At 40.3% G+C, this 22,540-nt stretch overlaps 1 protein-coding gene across 3 annotated transcripts in view; it reads left to right on the top strand.

Moving 5' to 3' along the window:
- Window positions 1-12,782: 12,782 nt before the first annotated feature.
- The window catches only part of TPD52L1 (TPD52 like 1), a 109,731-nt gene continuing 99,973 nt past the window's right edge, over window positions 12,783-22,540 (top strand). For 2 of the 3 annotated variants that reach the window (XM_049900409.1, XM_049900427.1), the window contains exon 1: window positions 12,785-13,016. In XM_049900409.1, the coding sequence (XP_049756366.1) occupies window positions 12,998-13,016 (19 nt within the window). In that variant the 5' untranslated portion in view covers window positions 12,785-12,997. Of the gene's footprint in view, window positions 13,017-22,540 lie in introns of all 3 variants that reach the window. The other variant, XM_049900436.1, reaches the window with a different exon arrangement.

A 22,540-nucleotide genomic window follows, 5' to 3' on the forward strand; every position in this document is an offset into this window, starting at 1 on the left:
TTTAAATTGTTGACCCAGCTCATGAATAGAGCAGCCCTTTTCTTCCTCCTGTGAAAAAGACAGGTGATTGGCTAACAGTGGTCATTAGATACGCAGAAAGTGAAGCATCTTGGTGCAGATGTAAGGGAATATTTTAAAGATAAAATCAACATTTGTTTTTCTTTTTTCAAATTCTTCCACCGATACTGTGCAAAATTTACTTCAAATGAATTTAATCTAGTAGTCTTAGTTTTTAATTGGTCTCTAAATATTCTCTAATATTTTATATAATGAACTGTGATAGCAATTAATTTTTTTTTTCTCAGAAATGGAGGAAAAGAAAATTTAGGAGTCTTCTATATCTAATTGGACCAGTCTGACATGGTAGTTAAGAACACAGGCTTAGTGATTTGGTCTGGGTTCATATCCCAGCTTGACTACTGTTAGCTGGGTGACCTAAGCTAGTAAAATAATCTAAGGGTCAGTTTCTTTGTAAAGTGTAGAAAATAGTATCTACCTCCGTGGAGATTTTATACACACACGCCCCAAACACATGAGTGTTTATATGTACATACTATACATGATTATTATTTTGGTGGAAACCCCAGTGGTGTAGTGGTTAAGTGCTATGGCACTCCTTGGGAACCCTGTTGGGCAGTTCTATTCTGTCCTACAGTGTCGCTAAGAGTCGGAATTTACTCTACGGTAATGGGTTTGTTTTTGTTTTGTTTTTTGGTTTATTATTTTGGCACAGTCCAAAAAAGTTGATAATATTTATTTAAATCTGTATTATTACTTTGGGTTTTCTCTTTCAAAATGAAAATTGGAACATGACCTCTGATGGTTTTGGTAACAAAATCATCTGGCATTCAAGATTCTCCTTGGGTCCCACTAACCTGTCCAATCTATAACTAATTCCCAGAATTAACTCTTCACTTCAATTGGGCTGATATTATTTACCTGTCTTCCTCCATGTCTACCATCTTTGTGCCTGTTTCCATGCCGTTTTTCATCTCCTCAGAAAGTCCTTCCTTTTCCTCACTAACCATCTCACCACAGAGATCTGCTGTGCATGGGACCACCATGAGTCAGGGCCAACTCGACAGCAGCTAACAATATTAATACCAAACTCTTAATTACATATATCTTTAATGTAATACCTTGGGTTAATGTAATATCTTTACATATAGTCAGGCAAATTACTCCACCTTCTTAAAAATTATCCTACCTATTCTTGGCCTTTTGTTCTTTCCTGTGAACATTAACATTAATTTGGCTGTTAAAAAAAAAAAAAGTACAAAATTCCTTACTATTTTGAATGGAAACTATTCTACTAAATTTTTGAATTCCTTATTACTGGTTATAATAATACTGATAACAATGCCATTTATTTTCCTGTGTGGAACTTGTATCTAGCTGTGTTGTTGAACTCTCTAATTTAGGTAATTTACATGTAGATTATCTTGGGTTTTATATATAAGTGATATATTTCTCTGCACATGAGAGCAATTTTGTCTACTTCTTTCCAAACTTTGTACCTTTTTTTTTTTTTTTCTTTTTTAAGACCTTTAAATACTATGCTGAGTAAAAATTGGGACATAATTTTAACAGAAAAATCTAAAATTTTACCATTAAGTGTGATGATGGCTCATTGTTTTTGACAAATATCCATCAGGTCAAGACAGTTCCCTTCTATTCCAAGTAGGGTAGAGCTTTTTATCAATATTAAATATTATTAAATATATTCTACCTCTGCTGTGATGATCACATACTCTTTTTTATTCCCCTTTAAATTTGGTATACGGTGTATTCAGTGTTGTGCTAGTAAATGTTTAACTTCTGACTCTTCAAAAAAAAAAAAAAAACACTTCTTTGTACATTTGCTGATTTTCTTGGCATTAATATTCCCACCATGGCCAGTTTCAAGCTACCAGCGTGATGGCAATCAGCTTGCAAAATTTCTGAAAATTTGACAATCAGCTCTTGTGAGTTGGCTCCAGTACTTCATTGGTTTCATTACTATATTTTCTGAAGTTGAACCATCCATACATTCCCACTTCAATCTTAACTGGTAAAGTGATAAACACACACACATACTTAATATACTATTGAATTTTATTTACACTTATTTTATTCATAGTTTTTACATTTATATTAATATTTTTTCAAAATTTCCTCTTCTAGTATCCTTTTTGTCCAGTTTTTGTACCAAGGTTATTGCTATCTGAGCTCTTTCATAGTGCATAAATTTTAGCTCTTTACCTATCATCACTGTAATTATTTTCCAATTTCTAAAAATTTAAATTTTTGTTAGTTTTGTTGGACAGAAATTTTAATTTTTGAATCCAAATATGTTAATATTTTCCTTTATGATTTCTATCACATCTAAACTTTGAAAGTACTCCTCAAACTTTGAAACTTAATAAAATATTTATTTACATTTTCTTCTAACTTTTCCATGGTTTAAAAAATTTGATGCTATAATTTCTTTGGGATAATTTTTGAGATATGAGGTGAAGTGAGTACATAAACTGATTTTTTTTCCTATTCCCTAATCAGAATTTTACAATATTGATAAAAATTCTTTCCCCCAAAGGATTTTTAACCATTTTTAAGATGAACTTTTAAAAATTTTTGTTTACTCTTAGTAAAACCCACCTCACAGTTTTTCACTAATATAACATGATTATTTTACATTTCAACAAATTTTTTAAAAGTTTTAAAATTAGTAAATTAACTTTGAACACTATTATACATATAAGCAACAAAATGTATAGTTTTTTTTTACATAGGGTAGGTGTTTGATAGGAATTAGAGAATTTAAAATGTAGATAATACCTGAGTTAATTACGACAATGCTATATGTAAAATATTTATCTTACTAATTTTTCCAATACAAATTTGTTTCATCAATGTATTGAAGAAAAGTTTTCTTGAGAAATAGAATTCTGTTCTTCAATTACCACTCATGAAGAAGACTTACTTCAATTATCACTCATGAAGAAGAGTTTCCAGAAGACAAGAACTCCTAAGAAAGAGCTCAGGAAAATGGTTTTCTCTGCACAATTCAGCGAGTACGTTTTCTCGGTTAGCTTTTATTCAAAATTTAATAATAAAAATATGAAGAATGAAGTTTATAGTGCTTTTGAGAAATTTTTAATTCCAAAATGATTCTTTTTAATTATTGTTAATTAAGGGTTAATTTTTTTTTCCTTTTTCCACAGTATGTCGAAACCCATTGAGCAGTATACACTATTTCAAATTCAAATTTGAATTGCTTCATTCTGTTATAGTTTACAAAAACAAAAGTTAATGTTATTGTTATTATCATTAGTCGCTGTTGAGTTAGCTCCAACTCATGGCAACCTTATGTATAACAGAGCAAACCATTGCCTGGTCCTGTGCCACCTGCATGATTGTTGGTGTATTTGAGTCCACTATTGTGGTTGTTATGTCAAATTTTAATATTATTCAATCCCTAGCAGAATTGACTTTCTGTTTAGGTCTTAACTGAGACAAACCCTACCTACCAGGTCAAGTCCTTGACTTTGACATAACCTGTTGCAACAGGGCTGATGTTGGTACTTTCTTATTGACCTTCCACATAGTTTTTATGATCATCTTGTGTTTTCAACCACATTTATTTAAGACCCAGTTTAGACTATCTCGGAGCGTGAAAGGCACTTTGAAATTTTGGAAAATATCCATTATGGCCGCAAAACAGTTCTTTGTTGTTTTGTGGTGTTGTTTGTGATCTGTCCCATGACCATGGACAATAGATGTGTGTGCCTTCATTACAATATCACCCAGGTTTCTGCTTTCCAAAATAAACGAGCCTCTTGGCTCCTTTAACTTTCCCTAAGGACATTACCAATAATCTCTGTGACGTTCTATTTAACCTTTCTCTAACTTTTCAATGTCACTTACTAACAATGAAGCAAGAAGTGGACATTGTATTTGGAAAAGACTTTGACAGCACCTGACTTTTTGTTTTTGTTTTACAAGAATGGCATATTTAATATTTATTTCTCTAGAGGTCAAATCCCTGGTAAGGGCAGCCATCCAAAACATAGCCACTAACCACACTAGTCCTCCAATCAGCAAAAAGCCATCCTTGAACTGTAAAGAAATTGCACCTTTGAATAAGTAAGTAAAAAAATCCTCTAAGGAGTGAAAAGAGCCAAGCTAATGAGGGGATTTATTGTTTGGTAAAGACCTTCGTCTTTTTATTCTGTCCTTTTGTGTCTCACCCTTGGAGTTGCCTTATTTTCATTACCCAGCTATCTCCTGTACTGGCCTAGCCTTAGTTGACAACAACATGCCCATTTTCTTTTCCCCTTAGTGCTACTGAAAGAGTTAAACATTTTTTTTTTTAATAATTTTTATTGTGCTTTAAGTGAAAGTTTACAAATCAAGTCAGTCTGTCACATATAAGCTTATATATACCTTACTCCACACTCCCACTTACTCTCCCCCTAATGAGTCAACCCGCTCTCTCCTTCCGGTCTCTCCTTTCGTGACGATTTTGCCAGTTTCTAACCCTCTGTACCCTCCTATCTCCCCCTCAGACAGGAGATGCCAACACAGTCTCAAGTGTCCACCTGATACAAGTAGCTCACTCTTCATCAGCATCTCTCTCCAACCCATTGTCCAGTCCAATCCATGTCTGATGAGTTGTCTTCTGGAATGGTTCCTGTCCTGGGCCAACAGAAGGTTTGGGGACCATGACCGCTGGGATTCCTCTAGTCTCAGTCAGACCATTAAGTCTGGTCTTTTTATGAGAATTTGGGTCTGCTTCCCACTGTTCTCCTGCTCCCTCAGGGGTTCTCTGTTGTGCTCCCTGTCAGGGCAGTCATCGGTTGTGCCGGGCACCATCTAGTTCTTCTGGTGTCAGGATGATATAAGTCTCTGGTTCATGTGGCCCTTTCTGTCTCTTGGGCTCATAGTTATCGTGCGACCTTGGTGTTCTTCATTCTCCTTTGATCCAGGTGGGTTGAGACCAATTGATGCATCTTAGATGGCCGCTTGTTAGCATTTAAGACCCCAGATGCCACATTTCAAAGTGGGATGCAGAATGTTTTCATAATAGAATTATTTTGCCAATTGACTTAGAAGTCCCCTTAAGCCATAGTCCCCAAACCCCCTCCCTTGCTCCGCTGACCTTTGAAGCATTCAGCTTATCCCGGAAATTTCTTTGCTTTTGGTCCAGTCCAGCTGAGCTGACCTTCCATGTATTGAGTATTGTCCTTCCCTTCACCTAAAGCAGTTCTTATCTACTAACTAATCAGTAAATAACCCTCTCCCACCCTCCCTCCCTGCCCGCCTCGTAACCACAAAAGTATGTGTTCTTCTCAGTTTATACTATTTCTCAAGATCTTATAATAGTGGTCTTATACAATACTTGTCCTTTTGCCTCTGACTAATTTCACTCAGCATAATGCCTTCCAGGTTCCTCCATGTTATGAAATGTTTCACAGATTCATCACTGTTCTTTATCGATGTGTAGTATTCCATTGTGTGAATATACCACAATTTATTTAACCATTTATCCGTTGACGGACATCTTGGTTGCTTCCAGCTTTTTGCTATTGTAAACAGAGCCGCGATAAACATGGGTGTGCATATATCTGTTCGTGTAAAGGCTCTTATTTCTCTAGGGTATATTCCGAGGAGTGGGATTTCTGGATTGTATGGTGGTTCTATTTCTAACTTTTTAAGAAAACACCAGATAGGTTTCCAAAGTGGTTGTACCATTTTACATTCCCACCAGCAGTGTATAAGAGTTCCAATCTCTCCGCAGCCTCTCCAACATTTATTATTTTGTTTTTTGGATTAATGCCAGCCTTGTTGGAGTGAGATGGACTCTCATCGTAGTTTTAATTTGCATTTCTCTAATGGCTAATGATCAAGAGCATTTTCTCATGTACCTGTTAGCTGCCTGAATATCTTCTTTAGTGAAGTGTGTGTTCATATCCTTTGCCCACTTTTTGATTGGGTTGTTTGTCTTTTTGTGGTTGAGTTTTGACAGAATCATATAGATTTTAGAGATCAGGCGCTGGTCGGAGATGTCATAGCTGAAAATTCTTTCCCAATCTGTAAGTGGTCTTTTTACTCTTTTGGTGAAGTCTTTAGATGAGCATAGGTGTTTGATTTTTAGGAGCTCCCAGTTATTTGGTTTCTCTTCGTCATTTGAGTTAAACATTTTTGAAAGAAAATGTAATAAAAACTAAGCAAGAAAAAAAAAATACATGAAAGAGCTGTAAGCAGTGTGAAAATAACCAATATTGCAAAGTACACATTTTGGTATCTAAGAAAACCATATGCTAACCATAAAATGCTTGGCATAGGCGTGGGCTCCTTTTCCTCCCAGCATCTTGGATCCTTTGTCTCAACCCAAATGCCTGAATAAGTGATGTCTTCTCAATCCCCCTTGTTTCCCTTCTCTCAAGAAAAAAGATTGTGCCAAGAACATTGGTCACTCTAAAGTCAAGTGTAGCCCTGGGCAGAACTGGTGTGGATCAGTTCAGTGCACCCAAAAGAGAAAGAACTTCAAGTACTTCCCTCACGCACAGGTACAGCCATAGACACAGCAGTCATTTTGCCTTCTCTTGGTCTCCCCCTCCTCTTTAGGAAAGTGGAAAAGCTCCTCGTGGGCCTTTCGTGGACAATTTCATCAGTTGCAGCAGATGAGGAATGACTGATGACAAGAGCACCCCTGTATGGTACTGTGGAGATGGGAGACCAAAAAAATAAAACAAAAATCCCTTGCTAGGCTCAGAGGACATCACTGTACTAAATAAAGCACAGGACAATAATTTCTATTCATAATAATTCTGAATTTTCAAGAAAGAGTTAACTAGTTGAAGTAGTTCTCAACCAGAGGGATTTTGCCCTTCAGGGGCCCTGATGGCATAGTGGTTAAGCATGTGGCTGCTAATCAGAAGCTTGGAGGTTCAAATCTACGTACTGCTCCTCGGAAACGCTGTGAGGAGTTTGGCTCTGTCGTATAGGCTTGCTATGAATTGAAACGAATTTGGTTTAGTTTTTTGGGGGGACATTTTTTATTATCATGACTTGGGGGTGGGAGGCACTACTGGGGTATGGTGGGTGGAGGCCAGGGAAGCTGCTAAACATACTACAACACAACAAAGAAGTATCCAGAAAAAATGTCTGTAGTGCTGAGGTTGAGAAACCACGCATTAAAGCATTAGAAGACCAATAAAACTTAAATATAGTTTTACAGATTGCTATTTAAAAACAATTATGTAAGTTAAAGTTTTAAAGTATAAAGGAGTAAATTTTAGTTACTTAGAAAGGAGGGTTACTATGTCCTAGTACCACTACCTATCTGTCAGTTTGTCATAGTGTGGTGGCTTGCATGCTGCTATGATACTGGAACCCATGCCCCTGGTATTTCAAATATTAGCAGGGTCACCCATGGTAGACAAGTTCTATCAGTGCTTCCAGACTATGGCAGACTAGGAAGAAAGGTCCGGCAATCTGCTTTCAAAAGTTAGCCAATGGAAATCCTATAGATTACACAGAATATTGTCTGATATAGAGATGGAAGATTTAAAAAAAAAAAACTCAAAATATACAGTGGCCATAATAATGGGCTCGAGCATGGCAATGATTGTGAAGATGGAACAGGACTGGGAAACATTTTGTTCTGTTGTACTTGGGATTGCCATGAGTCAAAGCTGACTTAACAGCAACTAACAACATGATACAATTAAATAAGGTATCCTTTAATGGACATGAAATATCTTTATCCTCTAAATTTTGTAAGTATTCATGTATAAGTTATGGATTTAGTGAATACTTCTAGAAATTTTGGTGAAAATCAGGGGAAAAAAAGCTCATGAAGTCTTTTGTAAAGCATTTTATGTAATGAATCAGTTAACTGAGGATTCACGAATTTTTGAGGAATAAACATGAAATGGTTATACTTTTTCCAATAACTGTCCCCTTGACTGGCTTGATACCAAAACCAAAAACCAAACCCGTTATGGTTGAGTCGATTCCAGCTCATACCAACCCTATAGGATAGAGTAGAACAGCCCCATAGAGTTTCCAAGAAGTGCCTGGTGGAGTCAAACTGCAGACCTTTTGGTTAGCAGCTGCAGCACTTAGCCACTATGCCACCAGGGGATGGTGGCTCCTTTACAGGAAGCTGGTCCAGATTTGGAAACCCTGGTGGTATAGTGGTTAAGTGCTATGGCTGCTAACCAAAGGGTCGGCAGTTCAAATCTGCCAGGGGCTCTTTTGAAACTCTACGGGGCAGTTCTATTCTGTCCTATAGGGTCACTATGAGTTGGAATTGACTCAAAAGCACTGGGTTTTTTGGGGTTTTGGTCCAGATTCATTTTCTGGCCTCCTAAACTGTGAGAAAATTTGTGTTTGTTAAAGCCATCTAAGTGTGGTATTTTTGTTATAGCAGCACTAGATAACTAAGATCTCTTTTCTGTCTCAAGCTCGGTATAGATCTCTTCTCCTCCCCACTTATAACACTGCTTGGAAAATGTGTGTGTGTGTGTGTGCGTGTGTTGAATTAAGGTTACGGAGCAAAGGCAGGTCTGATTTTCAGATCCTGATTGCCTCTCTCTTCTAGGCACTAACTCCTCTTGGAAGTGGGTGAGGGTCTTGAAAGGAAGGGAAAAGAACAAATGACTCAGTATTGAACCGGATGAGGTTGACAGCATGTTCACTACTCTGTGTCCGCTAGCTGATGGCCTCACGCTGCACCCACCTGATGTTCATTCCACCTCTTGGCTTTATGCTTCAGTGGTACTAACAAGACCACTTAGCTCCCCTGGCCCCCATGACCAACTCTCTGGCCAATGGACTTGAATAGTTAGCATCTTCCAGACCTCCTGGGAACTGGGAAATTTGTGTAGGTGGAGAGAAGGGGTAGACAGCCCTGGTCACCTCTGAGTAATACCTCACCACACTTTCTTGCCCATTTCCTTTTGCCCTTTCTCAATAGCATGTTGTGGGATACGGTTAGGAAGTACTCTGGCTAGACAGAGGTCCAAACAAAGATGCTAGCTGCCTGTCTCCCTTTGGGCAGCACCTCCTATCTTCATGAGCTGTTCTGTTGCACCTTTTTCTTCCCTTTGCTTCAAGAAGTAGAATCTCCTCTTTTCTCCAGCCTCCTAAGAGTACTGGCTCACTAGCTGGTTCACTCTCTCCTCTAACTTGCATACCTCACATGGGGCTCAAGAGAACTCCTTGAGGCTTTCCTACCCCACTTGGAAGGGTAGGAAATTCAAGGTGACAACAAGCACTCACTCTGTCCCTAATATCCTTCAACACTATCTAGCCATCAGAGCTCCCTTCAACCGTCAAGGCTAGGTTCTTCTGCTCTGGAAGGAGTAAGGAGAAGAAGGGTAAAATACCCATGCCTAAGCTTTCCCTCAACCTCTCTTCCCTCCCCAACTTGAGGACCCTGGGAGTAGGGGCAAAGAATCCTGGTTCTGTCTGCTCATATTTCTTCTACATTACCTTCTGTTACTTGGGTGATGCCTTCTTAGTTTAAGCCGAGAACTTAGCGCCAAAGTTCTTTGCTGTGGACAATCCCTGAAACAGTGGTTCTCAATCTTAGCAGCACATCAGCATTACCTAGAGCTTTCAAAAATAAATTAAATTATAATATTTGGGGGAGAGGGGGTCAAGTACCACAAATGTTTAAAAGCCCCTCAGATGGTGCTGATGAACAGAAGGGTAGGAAACCACTATGCTAAAAATACAGTGCCCAGTGGGTACAAAGGAAAGAACATATCAATTAATACCTGATATAGCATCCTGCCACAAAATGTAGAAACTAAGGCACAGAGAGGCTAAGTAACTTTCTTGAGACACAGAGCTAGTAACTACCAGAGTAGGAATCTAATGGACCCAAAAGTACAACTTCTCCTTTAATCTATTAGTAAGGATCATGGACCAGAATGGAACACTTCACCTGTCCTTTTCTGCTCCTTCCTTTCATTTCTGTGCCTTACCCACTTTCCAGGGACACCCTTAACACCAACACCTGAGGTTGCAAGTGACTGGAGCTGACTAGGCAAGGGCTGTTGAATATACCATCTCTTTGGACGATTTTTATTATTATAAATAATGGTTAAATGGGTCCCAAAAAAACAACAAAGTAGCTTAAAATTTTATAAATCAAAAAAATGAGTCACAGTTTAGATGAAGGTTAGATGACTCAAGCTAGAAAGTCATGAACTATTTTTAGCTCATGTGAACAGCTGAGAATCAACCCTAACTGGGTTAATTTCCAGGGTAGTAAGGACCAGAACAACTGAATTCACTTTAAAAGTGACTTAATCACTGATTCTTCACTTCATGCATTCATGGTCACTACCACCAAAAATCATTTCAAAGCCCCTTGCTTGGTGTTCTACAGCCCAATTTTAATGGCAAAGCTTACAAATTAGTGAACTCTTCAACATAACAACAACAACAAAAAGACATAAATGAGCTTCTCATAACTTGAGCAAAAAGACTCCATTAAAAAGATAATTACATCTATATTCTAATCTGTATGATCTCATTATCAAAGATAACACAATTATTCAAAACACTCTAAATTAAAAAAAATTCTTGATAATTATAGGCTAATATATCCAGTTTACCCATACATATATACAATATATATAACTGAAACAGAAGTTTCATCATTTAACAGTGCATGTTGTCAAAGTGTAAAAATAACAAGAACTCTGTAAGGAGAGAAGTGATAGGGTTTTACTGAGGGTTCGTTACAGCTGAAGCTGGGCAAACACTTGATAAAATACCAAGTGCCTGAAAAGTCTGAAAGAAGAGAGGGATTTTCATATAAGAGGGCTGCAGGTTACATAAAAGTCACAAGTAAACATTTCACAATGTCAGTTAAGCACACACTTTTGGGGAGCAAACTTTCTAAGTAATTTCCTGCATGGTTTAAAGTCAGGAAAGGTGTGCATCAGGGTTGTATCCATTCACCATACTTATTCAATCTGTATGCTGAGCAAATAACCCAAGAAGCTGAACTATATGAAGAAGAACAGGGTGTCAGGATTGGAGGAAGACTCATTAACCTGCATTATGCAGATGACACAACCTTGCTTGCTGATAGGGAAGAGGACTTGAAGCACTTACAGATGAAGATCAAAGACAACAGCCTTCAGTATGGATTGCACCTCAACATAAAGAAAACAAAAATCCTCACCATCGGATCAATAAACGACATCATGATAAGCAAAGAAAAGGATGAAGTTGTCAAGGATTTCATTTTACTTGGATCCAGAATCAACACCCATGGAAGGAGCAGTAAAGAAATCAAGACGCATTGCACTGGGAAAATCTGCAAAAGACCTCTTTGCAGTGTTAAAAAGCAAAGGTGTCACCTTGAAGACGAAGGTGTGGCTGGCCCAAGCCATGATGTTTTTCAATTGCCTCGTATGCACGTGAAAGCTAGACAATGACCAGGGAAGACCGAAGAATTGACACCTTTGAATTGTGGTGTTGGTGAAGAATATTGAATATACCATGGACTGCCAAAAGAATGAACAAATCTGTCTTGGAAGAAGTACAGCCAGAATGCTCTTTAGAAGCAAGGATGGCGAGACTTGTCTCACATCCTTTGAACATGTTATCAGAAGGGATCAGTCCCTGGAGGAAGATATCGTACTTGGTAAAGTGGAGGGTCATGAGAAAGGAGGAAGACTCTCAACGAGATGGATTGACACAGTGGCTACAACAGTGGACTCAAGCATAATGATTGTGAGGATGGCACAGGACTGGGCAGTGTTTCCTTCTGTTGTACAATAGATAGGGTCGCTATGGGTCGGACATACCTCAAGGGCACCTGACAACAACAACAATTTCCTGAGAACAATTTTACATAAACTTCTTTTTGGAGGACATTTTTGTCATTTTCTTTCTGGAGCATTATCATTTGCTTAACTATAAACTATAACTTTGTCATAAGAACACCACATTTTTTTCATAGTCTTAAATAAGCATAGCCACATACTTGTGACAGTAACTAATCATACGTGCCTGGGAAGCCTGAACAGGTTATCTTTTTGTCTTAAGTGCAACAATCAAGGACACTCTCTTCTACTTATCTCTGAGGGTAGGTGACCCGCCTTCATTCACACTCAGACAAGGAGACTGTGGGCCTCAGACTGAGGCCAAGACTGCAGCTGGTTAACAGCTGTCTCCCTCTTATCAAGTCACTCTCCTTTCTCAAAAGGTGTTTCACTGTGTGTCCCAATAAGAGAAAGGGCCAGTGGTTTTGTTTTGTTTTAGATGCCGTTCAAAGGAAATTTAGAGAAGCGAAAACTAAATACAAGCAGTGAAAAAGTTGTGGGTGGGGGGAGAGGAAGAGGGGAAGAAAGCAGAAGAAGAGTTGTTTGAGGGATGAGGAGGAACGGAGGGGTGCGGAAGTGGATTCCAGAATCTGGAACAATTTTCTATGTGGATTTTTTAACTTCTCAGGGTTCTCTTCCAGGAGTTCTTTCCAAATGTTTCTTTCGTGTGTAAACTATGCAGTTTCCGCTTTGCCGAAGTCTACTGGGTCTGGTCTTCAGAGGCTGTCTTTCTCAGCTCCACACCTGTTGTCTCGAATGGTGTATTGTAAATAAACCCTCCTTTGCCTCTCTCCCAGAACCAGAGCACACTGCCCGCGATACCGATACCGGGGCGAGCCAACTTCAGGTACGTCCGGCATTTATTCGGCCAGGAGTGGGCGCCCTCCGCGCGCTATGCGGCGTAGTCGGCAGGTGGCGCCCAGCGGCGAGCGCATTGCCAGCGAGGTCTGGGCCAGGTGGACTGCAAGGGGCGGAGGTAACGAGCAGCGGCCAGTGGTGACCCGCCGTCCCCCGCCCGCTCCTCGCAGCGCTCGCGACACGCGTGCCAGGAAGAGGGCGCGAGCGGCGGGACCAGCTGAGTTCTGAGCGCAGACACCGCTGCCAGCTGGTCTGCGAAGTGCCGGTGCGTCCTCTCCGCGCTCGGTCCGAGGACAGCCGCTATGGAGGCGCAGGCACAAGGTGAGTGGGTGCCGGTCGCCCCGAGGGGCAGGTCCGGGGGCGCGCACAAGGGAGCTGTGACTGCATCTCTTCTAACTTTGCTCTTGGACTGAGAGGATTGGTGCCACCTCCACAAGTCCACAACTCGGCTCCTACCCGAGCCTTCGGGGGTAATTCCTGCTTCCCAAATCTAGGATTTGCTGTGGGGCGGGGGGATAAGCAAAAAAAAAAAAAAAAAAGCAAAGGAGACGTTAAATGGAGCGATCTCTCAGCGGGAAACGCGCCCGTGGAATGTTCTACCCCTTTCCGCAGGCAGTCGATCTCCGCTTCTCGAACCTCGCGGGTGCCCAAAGGACCTGTTGTGCAGGGTCTGGAATCAGCGTTGGTTCCGTTTTCCTCGGTGGAGTGGGGAGGAAGCGCGACTCCGCTCGCCCTGGGCGGTGGGTTGGAGTCTGGCAGCTCCGAAGTTCGGTGGCGAAAAGGGTCACGCGCGCAGATGGCGGCTCCTCGGAGACCTGGGTCTCGGGCTACGCGAAGGGCCTCCCGCGAGGGGACCGGCCTTTCGAGGCCAGGTAAACCTTACTGGCTCCCACGATCCGGGAGCGACCTCTACCTCCCCCATCGCGCGGGGTCCCTCGGCCCTCAGCCGGCCGAGGTCCTGCCGCCCTGCTTCTGCTACAGGTTACTGAGGTCGCCCCCTGGAGGAGCCGCAGAGGCTTCACCAAGGTGGCTTCGTATTTTGGGGTCACAGGTTAAGCGCTACGGATGGTAACCAAAGGGTCGGCAGTTCAAATCCGCCAGGCGCTCCTCGGAAACTCTGTGGGGCAGTTCTACTCTGTCCTACAGGGTCGCTATGAGTCGGAATCGACTCGACGGCACTGGGTTGGGTTATGTGAACCATAGTTGAGGAATCCCGATGAAATCGTGCAAGAATGGGAATGAACAGACCGTGGAAGGTGGCACAGTGGGAGGATAAGGAGCGAGAGAGACAAATAGGAAGAAAACTGACTCCAGGGTCAAGCTTGGGGGCAACTCTGAGAAGGGATGGGTTGTGGACTTGAGCCTTCGAAGCAATCATCACCACCTTTACTCTACACTGTAGGAAATTGTGCCTTTAATATAAACAAAACCCCATTATAAAAACAAAAGCCCTGAGGTATCATGACCCTATGCGTTCGCTCTCGCTCTCTAAAGGCAGAAGCTGCGTTCGGAGTGAGAGCTGTTTGGAGGGGTGAGTGGCCTAGAACCACCCAACAGTGTCGACCATAGCGCTGCCGTCTCCAATATTTTCCTATTACCTAAATACAAAAAGCGAACTCAACCAAGGGTGGGGATAGTGTGTCAAATTCAAAAGCAGAGGTAAGGTTGGCGGTCTTCAAACCTGAGCTGAAGCAGGTAGGAGCACCACTGGAGCTTTTCAACCTGACTTGTAGATTAGAATCATTTAGAGAGCCTTAAATACTGGCCCTGGTGACTCCACGCTAATCAGATCTGCATGCCTAAGCATAGGTATATTTGAAAGCTTCACAGGTAATTCTGTTGTGTTTAGTGGGTGGAGAAAAACTGCAGCAGGTAAGGAAAGATTCATCTGAACTCTGAAAGTCAGGAAAACTACAGATGGACAATCACTGGCCTTACTGGTTTGGTTTCTTGGTTTGCTTTACTTCCAAGATTTACTTAATAGTCCAGTGGTTTCCTTTGCCAGGCACTGTGCTCTGAAGAGCAAACGCAGACTTGATTTTTGCTTCATGAAGTTTGCAGTAGAAGATGAGACAGACATTAAATTGATAGTTATTTGATAACTTAAACGTAAAACAGCAGCCATGTTAAATGCTATGGTAGAGGGTCTTGTAGTTCGGTGGGAGCCTGTCTAGTAGGTGATAATCAAAAGAGCTAAGGTAGCTGTTTACTGTCCCTGCCCCTGTTCCTAGTGCTTTACATGTATTTACTCATTTCATCTTCACAATAGTCCCATAAGGTTGTTGCTGTTCTCACTGCCATTCTACAGAGAGGAGACAGGCACAGGGAGTAAATCACTTGTTTAGCCTTACAAAGATGTTGTTGTTGTAAACTGCCATTGAGTCGGCTCTGACTCAGGGTTACCAGTACACAACAGAAGAAAACGTTCCCCAATCCCGTTCCATGTCCCTGATCGTTGGTATCTTTAAGGCCAGTATTGTGGCCACTATGTATTTTGAGTGCCTTCCAACCTAGAGAACTCATCTTGCAGCACTATATCAGACAACATTCTGTTGTGATCCATAGGGTTTCTGCTGGCAAATACCAAAGTAAATTCCAGGCCTTTCTTCCCAGTTTATCTTAGTCTGGAAGCTCTGCTGAAACCTGTCCACCATGGGTGACCCTGCTGGTATTTGAAATACCAGTGGTATAGCTCCCAGCATCATAGCAACTGGCAAACCACCAGAGTATAATAAACTGACAGATATGTGGTGGTTATCACACAGATAAGGAGTGGTAAAGTTGATGCTGTGTATACTCCATCCCAACTCAAAACTTAATGCTGCTAAAGGAAAGGTACAATTTAAGCCCCTACCTACCTCTCAGGCTTCTCCCTTCTGCACTCTTTCCCTTCCCTAATGACTGGATGGGGTCTGAGTGGGTGCAGAGGACTAGTAAAGATCAGATGAAGTAGTCCCAAGAGAGAGTTTGATTTGGGTGATGGTAAGCCAGGATAAGAAAAAATAAACAGATTCAAGACATATGTAGAAAGTGAAATGAAAATAACTTGGATTGGTTATAAAGAAGAAGGTGTCTAGAATGACCCCAACTTCTTACTTGTACAAGTAGGCGGACACCATTTACATCTTAAATCCTCATTTTCCCAGTGTTTAAGTTCTTCATTTTTAGACTCCTCTTTCTGTCTTTCCTTCCTCCCTCCCTCCTTTCTTCCTTCTTTCTCTCTGTCTTAGATCATTTAAGCAGAAGGCTATTAAGTTCTTTAAGAACAAAACCTAACACAAAGTGTTTATAGTTTATATTAAAGAGAAAAAATTTCCAATTGGCACATTTTTCCTGCTAGATGAATGTTTGTCTCTTAGATTCCAAGATAATCTTGTGACTTCCAGAGGAGTGAGCTTTTATAAAAAATTTAAAATACAGTTTATTTTAAATTTATCAAAAGTATTTATCAAAAAATTTATCAAAAGTAAGGATGACTTATCTTTCCACCTCTTGATCTAGAGACAAGCAAAGACAGGAGAGGCTAAGTAGGCAGCTGCTGATGAGATACCCCTTTGTAATTTATAAGGGACCACCCAGTTGCTATGGACCTTATTTGCACATAAACCAAAACCAAACCCAGTGCCGTTGAGTCGATTCCAACTCATAGCGACCCTACAGGACAGAGCAGAACTGTCCCATAGAGTTTCCAAGGAGCGCCTAGGCAGATTTGAACTGCCAACCCTTTGGTTAGCAGCTGTAGTACTTAACCACTACACCACCAGGGTTTCCTGTTTGCACATACAGCTCAGCAACTGGCAGGAGCAGGTCCTAAAAACTTTCCCGTAAGTAAAATTCTGCAAATATGTTCTTTGACTCTGTAAAAGAATATTGCTTCCAGCAAAACAACAAAGCATTTGGGAAGTTGGTAGAATGAAAAATGCAGAAATGGAATTGAGTGGAGCCAATCAATGAGGAGGGCCTAGAGAACCGTGTGGAATGGGAAAACCACGTTCCGAGTTGCTTTTCACTGGTGCTGGAGAATTTTACTTTAATATATTTAATATATCAGGGAGGAAGTTTGCTTAGGAATGTTGCATTTTCTTGAAATGTATGTCAGGCTTTTAGAATAAAACTTCCTGATTCTTTTAAACTACCTTTCATTATTTTATTATTCTAAGTGGAAGTAACTTTGTTATTTTTGCCCTTTCCAATATCTCCAGTGTTAAAAGGAAATTCATCTCTCCGCTTAACACTTCAGTATAATTAAACTATTCACTATTAGTTTCCTATGGTTGTTATAAAAATTACCACAGATGTGGTGGCTAAAAACAACAGACATTTATTTTCTCACAGTTTTGGAGGCAGAATTCCAAAATCAATATCACTGACTGGACTTGGCAAGGTGTCTTGGCAGGGCCACCCTCCCTCTGGAGGTTCTAGGAGAGAATCCGTTCCTCACCTCTCCTAGCTTGCCTCTTCTGGTAGCTTCCGGCCTTCCTTGGCTTATGGCCATATCACTGCACTCTCTGCATCTGTGGTCACTTTGCCTTCTTCTCTTCTGCTTGTGTCAAGTCACCCTCTGCCTCTCTTTTATAAGGACACTGGTAATTGCATTAGAGCCCACCTGATATTCCAGGATCATCTCCCCATTTCACGTTCCTTAATTGAATCACATCTGTAAAGACCCTTTTTCTGTATAATATTTACACCCTCAAGGTATTAGGGCCTGATATCTTTGGGGGTCATTATTCAATCTACTATAATAACTGTCTTCTATAATCAGACGTTTTACTCAGGAGGATTTGCAGAAGTCCATGAATGATATAAAGTAATAGCAGATTAATCCTGCCTGTTTGCAAGCTTCATTAAAATGAGAATGTCATATATGCCTTACATTATACTTTGCTCCCTGTAAGTTTATTTACCCCAGCCTTGTTCCAGGAAGGAATTAAGGCAGTTTACGTGCATATACAAAATGCAGCAAGGTCATGCAAATTAGAAGTCAGTGAAATAAAAAAAAATCAAGAAAATGGAGTTCTAGGAAAACGCATATAATTATAACCTTAATATTGCATAGAAAACAAATTCTTATCTTGCTTTGTAAACAAATTATGGTATTTTGCTACAAAACAATAAAATAATCTCCAACTCCCTCTCCCCCATAACAACAGCCCCAGTCTTTCTCTTTATTTTGTAGGGATCAGGCTACCCAAAGAAAAAATTGTTTTGCACATTTCGGGTGATATAATCATTTATAAGGAGTCCCTGAGTGGTGCAAATGGTTAAGTGCTCGACTACTAGCTGTAAGTTGATGGTTCAAATTTACCAAGAGGTGCTCGGAAGACAGGCCTGGTGATCTGCTTCCAAAAGGTCACAGCCTGGAAAACCCTGTGGAGCAGTTTCACTCTGTACACGTGGGGTTGCCATGAGTTGGAAGCAGCTCATTAGCAACTAAAAATAACAACAACAATCATTCATAAACCTCAAACTATGGAATCCAGGTGTTATACGTTTGGTTTATGAATTTTAAGAATATGACTAAGTATTTTTACTGTCTTCAAAGCTACCTCTAACAGTTTTACTTTTCCCTCTAAATAAAAAATTTGAAGTAGGTCATGATGAATACATTAGTTGAAGTCAGTCATTTGTAGCAAATCATATGTTCTTATTGCAGTTAAAATTCTTATAAAATCTAGCCATGCAAATGACAGGTAATGTAGTATATTGGAACCTATGTTGAATTGCTTCCCCTAATATATACCTCCTTTTCTTCTCTGGGTAAGCAGGCTCTAGAAAGTTTCTTTAAAAAACTTAGAGCTAAAGAGACCATTTCTGTGGCCTATGATAAGATTTGCTACCTAATAAGATATAATAAATAATGAGTATCTACTCTAAATTATTTATTTTTCTAAATAAATATTTCAACAAATAATTTGATGGCTGTAGTAATATCAAACATTCAGCAGGCCCTGTCTGTTGAAAGGCAGAAGGGTATAGTGGCTAAGATCCCAGAATCAAGGCAAATTCAGCTTTAATCCTGCCATTGTCGCTCACCATTATACACCTTGGTGAAGTTACTAGATCTTTCTGGGCTACAGTTACCTCATCTATAAAATGGGAATAATGATAGTCTCTGTATCATAGGATTATAATGAGGATTAAATGAGTTAACACTTTGAAGTGTTAAGTCTTAAGACAGTGCCCAACACATTGTAAGTACTTTATAAATGTTTGCTGTTGCTATTTTTAGCATATGCCAAGAACTCTGCATGTATTATCTTGTTAAATACCAATGATAATGCTATGAGGTAGATACCATTACTTTCAACTCATTTTATAGACAGGGAAACTGAGGCTCAGAGAAGTTAAGTGAGGAAGACAGGATTCAACTCCAGGCCCATCTGAGTTCAGATTATGTATGAGCTTAACTGTTATACTTCACTGTCTGTCAGTATGTGCTGGGCAACAAGTGACAAAGGGGAAACAAAAATGAATTTGACATGGGTCATTTTTTCAGTGTATTTAGGAGTCCCTGGGTGGTACAGATGGTTAAGTGCCTGGCTATTAACCAAAAGGTTGACGGTGCCTCAGAAGAAAGGGCCTGGCAGCCTGCTTCAGAAAGGTCACAGTTTTGAAAACCCTATATAGCGTACATGGGGTTGCCTTGAGTTGATATTGACTCGACAGCACTTGGAAGCAAAGTCATCCATCCCTGTGTGTAATAACACACAAAAGCGCTGAGATGACATGTTCTCATCCCAGAGAGATTCTTAGAGTGCTGGAGTGCTCATTAGAACTAATCCACATTGAGCGTGATAATAACATTTCACCATGCTAACGCACTTTTTAGAACAAAAAACATCTTATTTACTAAATGCAGCAAGTTCATAAGGAAGGTAATGCTGTTTTCATATTATAGATGAGGAAACCAAATTACAGGGTATTTACACAACTTTTTCCAAGTCATACAGCTTGAAAGTGATAGAGCTGGGATTTAAAATCTGAAAGTTTGACTTTATACCATGGGATTTTAATTACTATTTTATGCCATTTCCCTCAGTTGGTGTACAGAAGCAGTCTGTGTACAGTTACAAATAGTAGATTTTTCTTTATGATCAAAGTGGTTTCAAAAGGATAGAATTTAATTGCCCTGTCCATTCCATTTGTGGGCGGGGCCTGATTCTGGGAATATGAACATGACCCAGAATACCTGAGGTCTATGGAAATAAGCCCCATAACATGGCAATTGGGGGGATGTGCTCATTTATCAACAGTTGGCTATTTTAGTTCCCTTTTCAACCCTGGTGGCATAGTGGTTAAGTGGTTAAGGTTGGCAGTTCGAATCCGCCAGGCGCTCCTTGGAAACTATGGGGCAGTTCTACTCTGTCCCCTATAGGGAACAGTCAGAATCGACTCAATGGCAGTGGGTTTTCTTTTGTTTGTTTCAAGATGAAGAATTCTATAAGTCACACAATATGCAACTCTTAGAACAAGTATAGAATTTTATCACTAACTGCTGGGAACAGCAGTTCAAAAAACGTGGAATGGTTAAATATGTTATTCCATTTGGCATTCGTCTGTATCCAATGATCTCAGGGCTTTAAATAAAAAAGCATAGGATCTGTGGGCAGGTTTTTCCAAAGCGGTATCTGCATTCTCTCAATGCTGGCCGAATGGACTAAAGAAAGATTTTTATAGTCTCATGAGTATTACAGTTGTTTACTTGACTATATTTTATTCACTTAACCATCTCCCGAGCATATTAGCACAATACCTAGGTACCTAAAAAAAGTGTCAGAACATGGATAGTCAGAAGATTTGTCCTTAAGCTACTTTGGCAAGCTCTGTGTTAAATTTTGGTGGTCTCAAGTGGCAAGTGAAGAAAAGCAGGCCTTGGCCACAATCAGCAGCCTGGCTTTCTCTCCATGTCTGCAGGCTGTCGCCATTATTGCAGTTCTGGGATGCCCCCAACAGTGCCTTGAAGCCATCTCTTAAATGTACTGTTTTAGGATGCCGTTAAGAACACAAAAAGGATGACCCCAAAATGTACATTTTCAAGCTTGTCATTCTACTTTTCTATTGCGTATTTAAGAAATACAGTGTAATTTATTTAAAATATATGCATTAAATTAAGCATCATTGTTACGGCACCAGAGAAGGAGCAGAACGTTTTAATGAATTTGAATTGGCTTAAGGGAAGGTTTAGCTCCTTAAGGAGAGATGAATTTTAAGTAGTGTCTCACAGTGTGAATCTTTTATGAGTGTTGTATTTGATGCAGAGGAAGTGAAATTCTCAGAAAAAGCCACAAATCTCCAAGAATACCCCCTTAGTCACCAACATATTGCTTCTTTCTCAAAAGGCAAATATGCTCTTTGTGCTGCAGCCAGGTAATGTACTGCGTACGAAAAATTCATGTGTATACATTACACTGCACCTTCCAACTTACCAAGGTTATTTGGACCTTACGCAAATTACATCTTCCCTGACGTAAATCTGAAATATAGACTCCTCTGCAGCCTCTTGGAAATGGCTAAATGCATCTTTCCTTTGTCACTCAATAGAAAGAGCACCTTGTCAAGGATCCTGCAAGCGGAAGTGATTCATTCAAAACAAAAAGACCATTTGAGATTGGGGGGAGGTGGATCTGTTCAGACTACTCAATTTTAGACTCTCTGGCTTTTGTGTAGTTTTGGTTTTTCCATGATTTTTTGCCCTTATACATGACTAGGCTGAGAACAGCTCTAATGAAAGTTAAAAACAAAATTGTATATAAATATTTCCCAACATTTGGCTTCCAAAATGGATTCAATTCTATATGAAGATATCATGGAAAGATAGTTTTCTTAAGAGTTAGGACAGGCCAGGAGGAAAGGGAAGTCCTTGGTCCCTGTTACTCCTCTTTAGATGCCCCAGGACTGCCACTGGAAATGTCAAGATATTCTCCTGATCTCCCTTCTCCAAAAACTGCCTAGTCATCCCTGCCTCAGTTAATGGTAACTCCATGCCAACTACAAAGTGAGAAAACCTATTCCTTGGGTTTTTGTTGTTGTTGTTGTTCCCTTATTATACCTCATTTCCAGTCTGTCATGTCAGCCCAACTTGCAAAATATATCTAGAGTTGGACAACTTCCTGTTACCTCTTCTATATTGCCCTGATCTAGGCTACCATCATCTCACCTTAATTACTGCAAGAGTTTCCTAGCTGGTCTCCCTGCTTTGCTTCTAGCCTACCTTCAGGTTGTTCTCAACACAGTACCACAAGTATCCTCTCAGAGCATGTAGTATCATGCCACTACTCCCTTTGAAACTCTCCAGTAACTCATCATCTCACTCAGAATAAAGGACAAATTCTTTACAGTGGCCTACAAGGATGCTACATGACCTGTTAGCCTTGTTCCCTCATTACTTCCATAACCTTATCTCCTAATCTTCTCTCTGTGCTTCTCTTCCTCAAACATGCTTCCCCAGATAGCTTCCTGGCTTGCTTTCTCACTTTCTGTGATTCTTTGCCCAAATGCCCCCGGCCAGTGTTACTACTCTTAGACCTTTCAACAGGACCCCTGTTGTTGGGAGACAGTTCTCCATAGGTCTCTCAAGTTTCCGCACAACTTGTCTTCTGAGCAAAGGCATTGATAGCTAATTTTCTCTGAACTATATTTTCAGGGATCTTGTTCGACAGGCAACCTTGGAAGATAGACACTGCCTCACATAGGAGCAAAATTATTTACATTTCAGGGTAGTAAGTCTCAGGTCCTGTCTGTACTCTAGGGGAGGGAATTATACAAGGGTATGAATACCAGGAGTTGAAATCACTGGGGGTCACCTCCAGGTCATGCAATGATTGAGACCTTATGCACATGCA

The sequence above is a fragment of the Elephas maximus genome, chromosome 1, assembly GCF_024166365.1.
Source record: "Elephas maximus indicus isolate mEleMax1 chromosome 1, mEleMax1 primary haplotype, whole genome shotgun sequence".
Classification (NCBI taxonomy): domain Eukaryota; kingdom Metazoa; phylum Chordata; class Mammalia; order Proboscidea; family Elephantidae; genus Elephas; species Elephas maximus.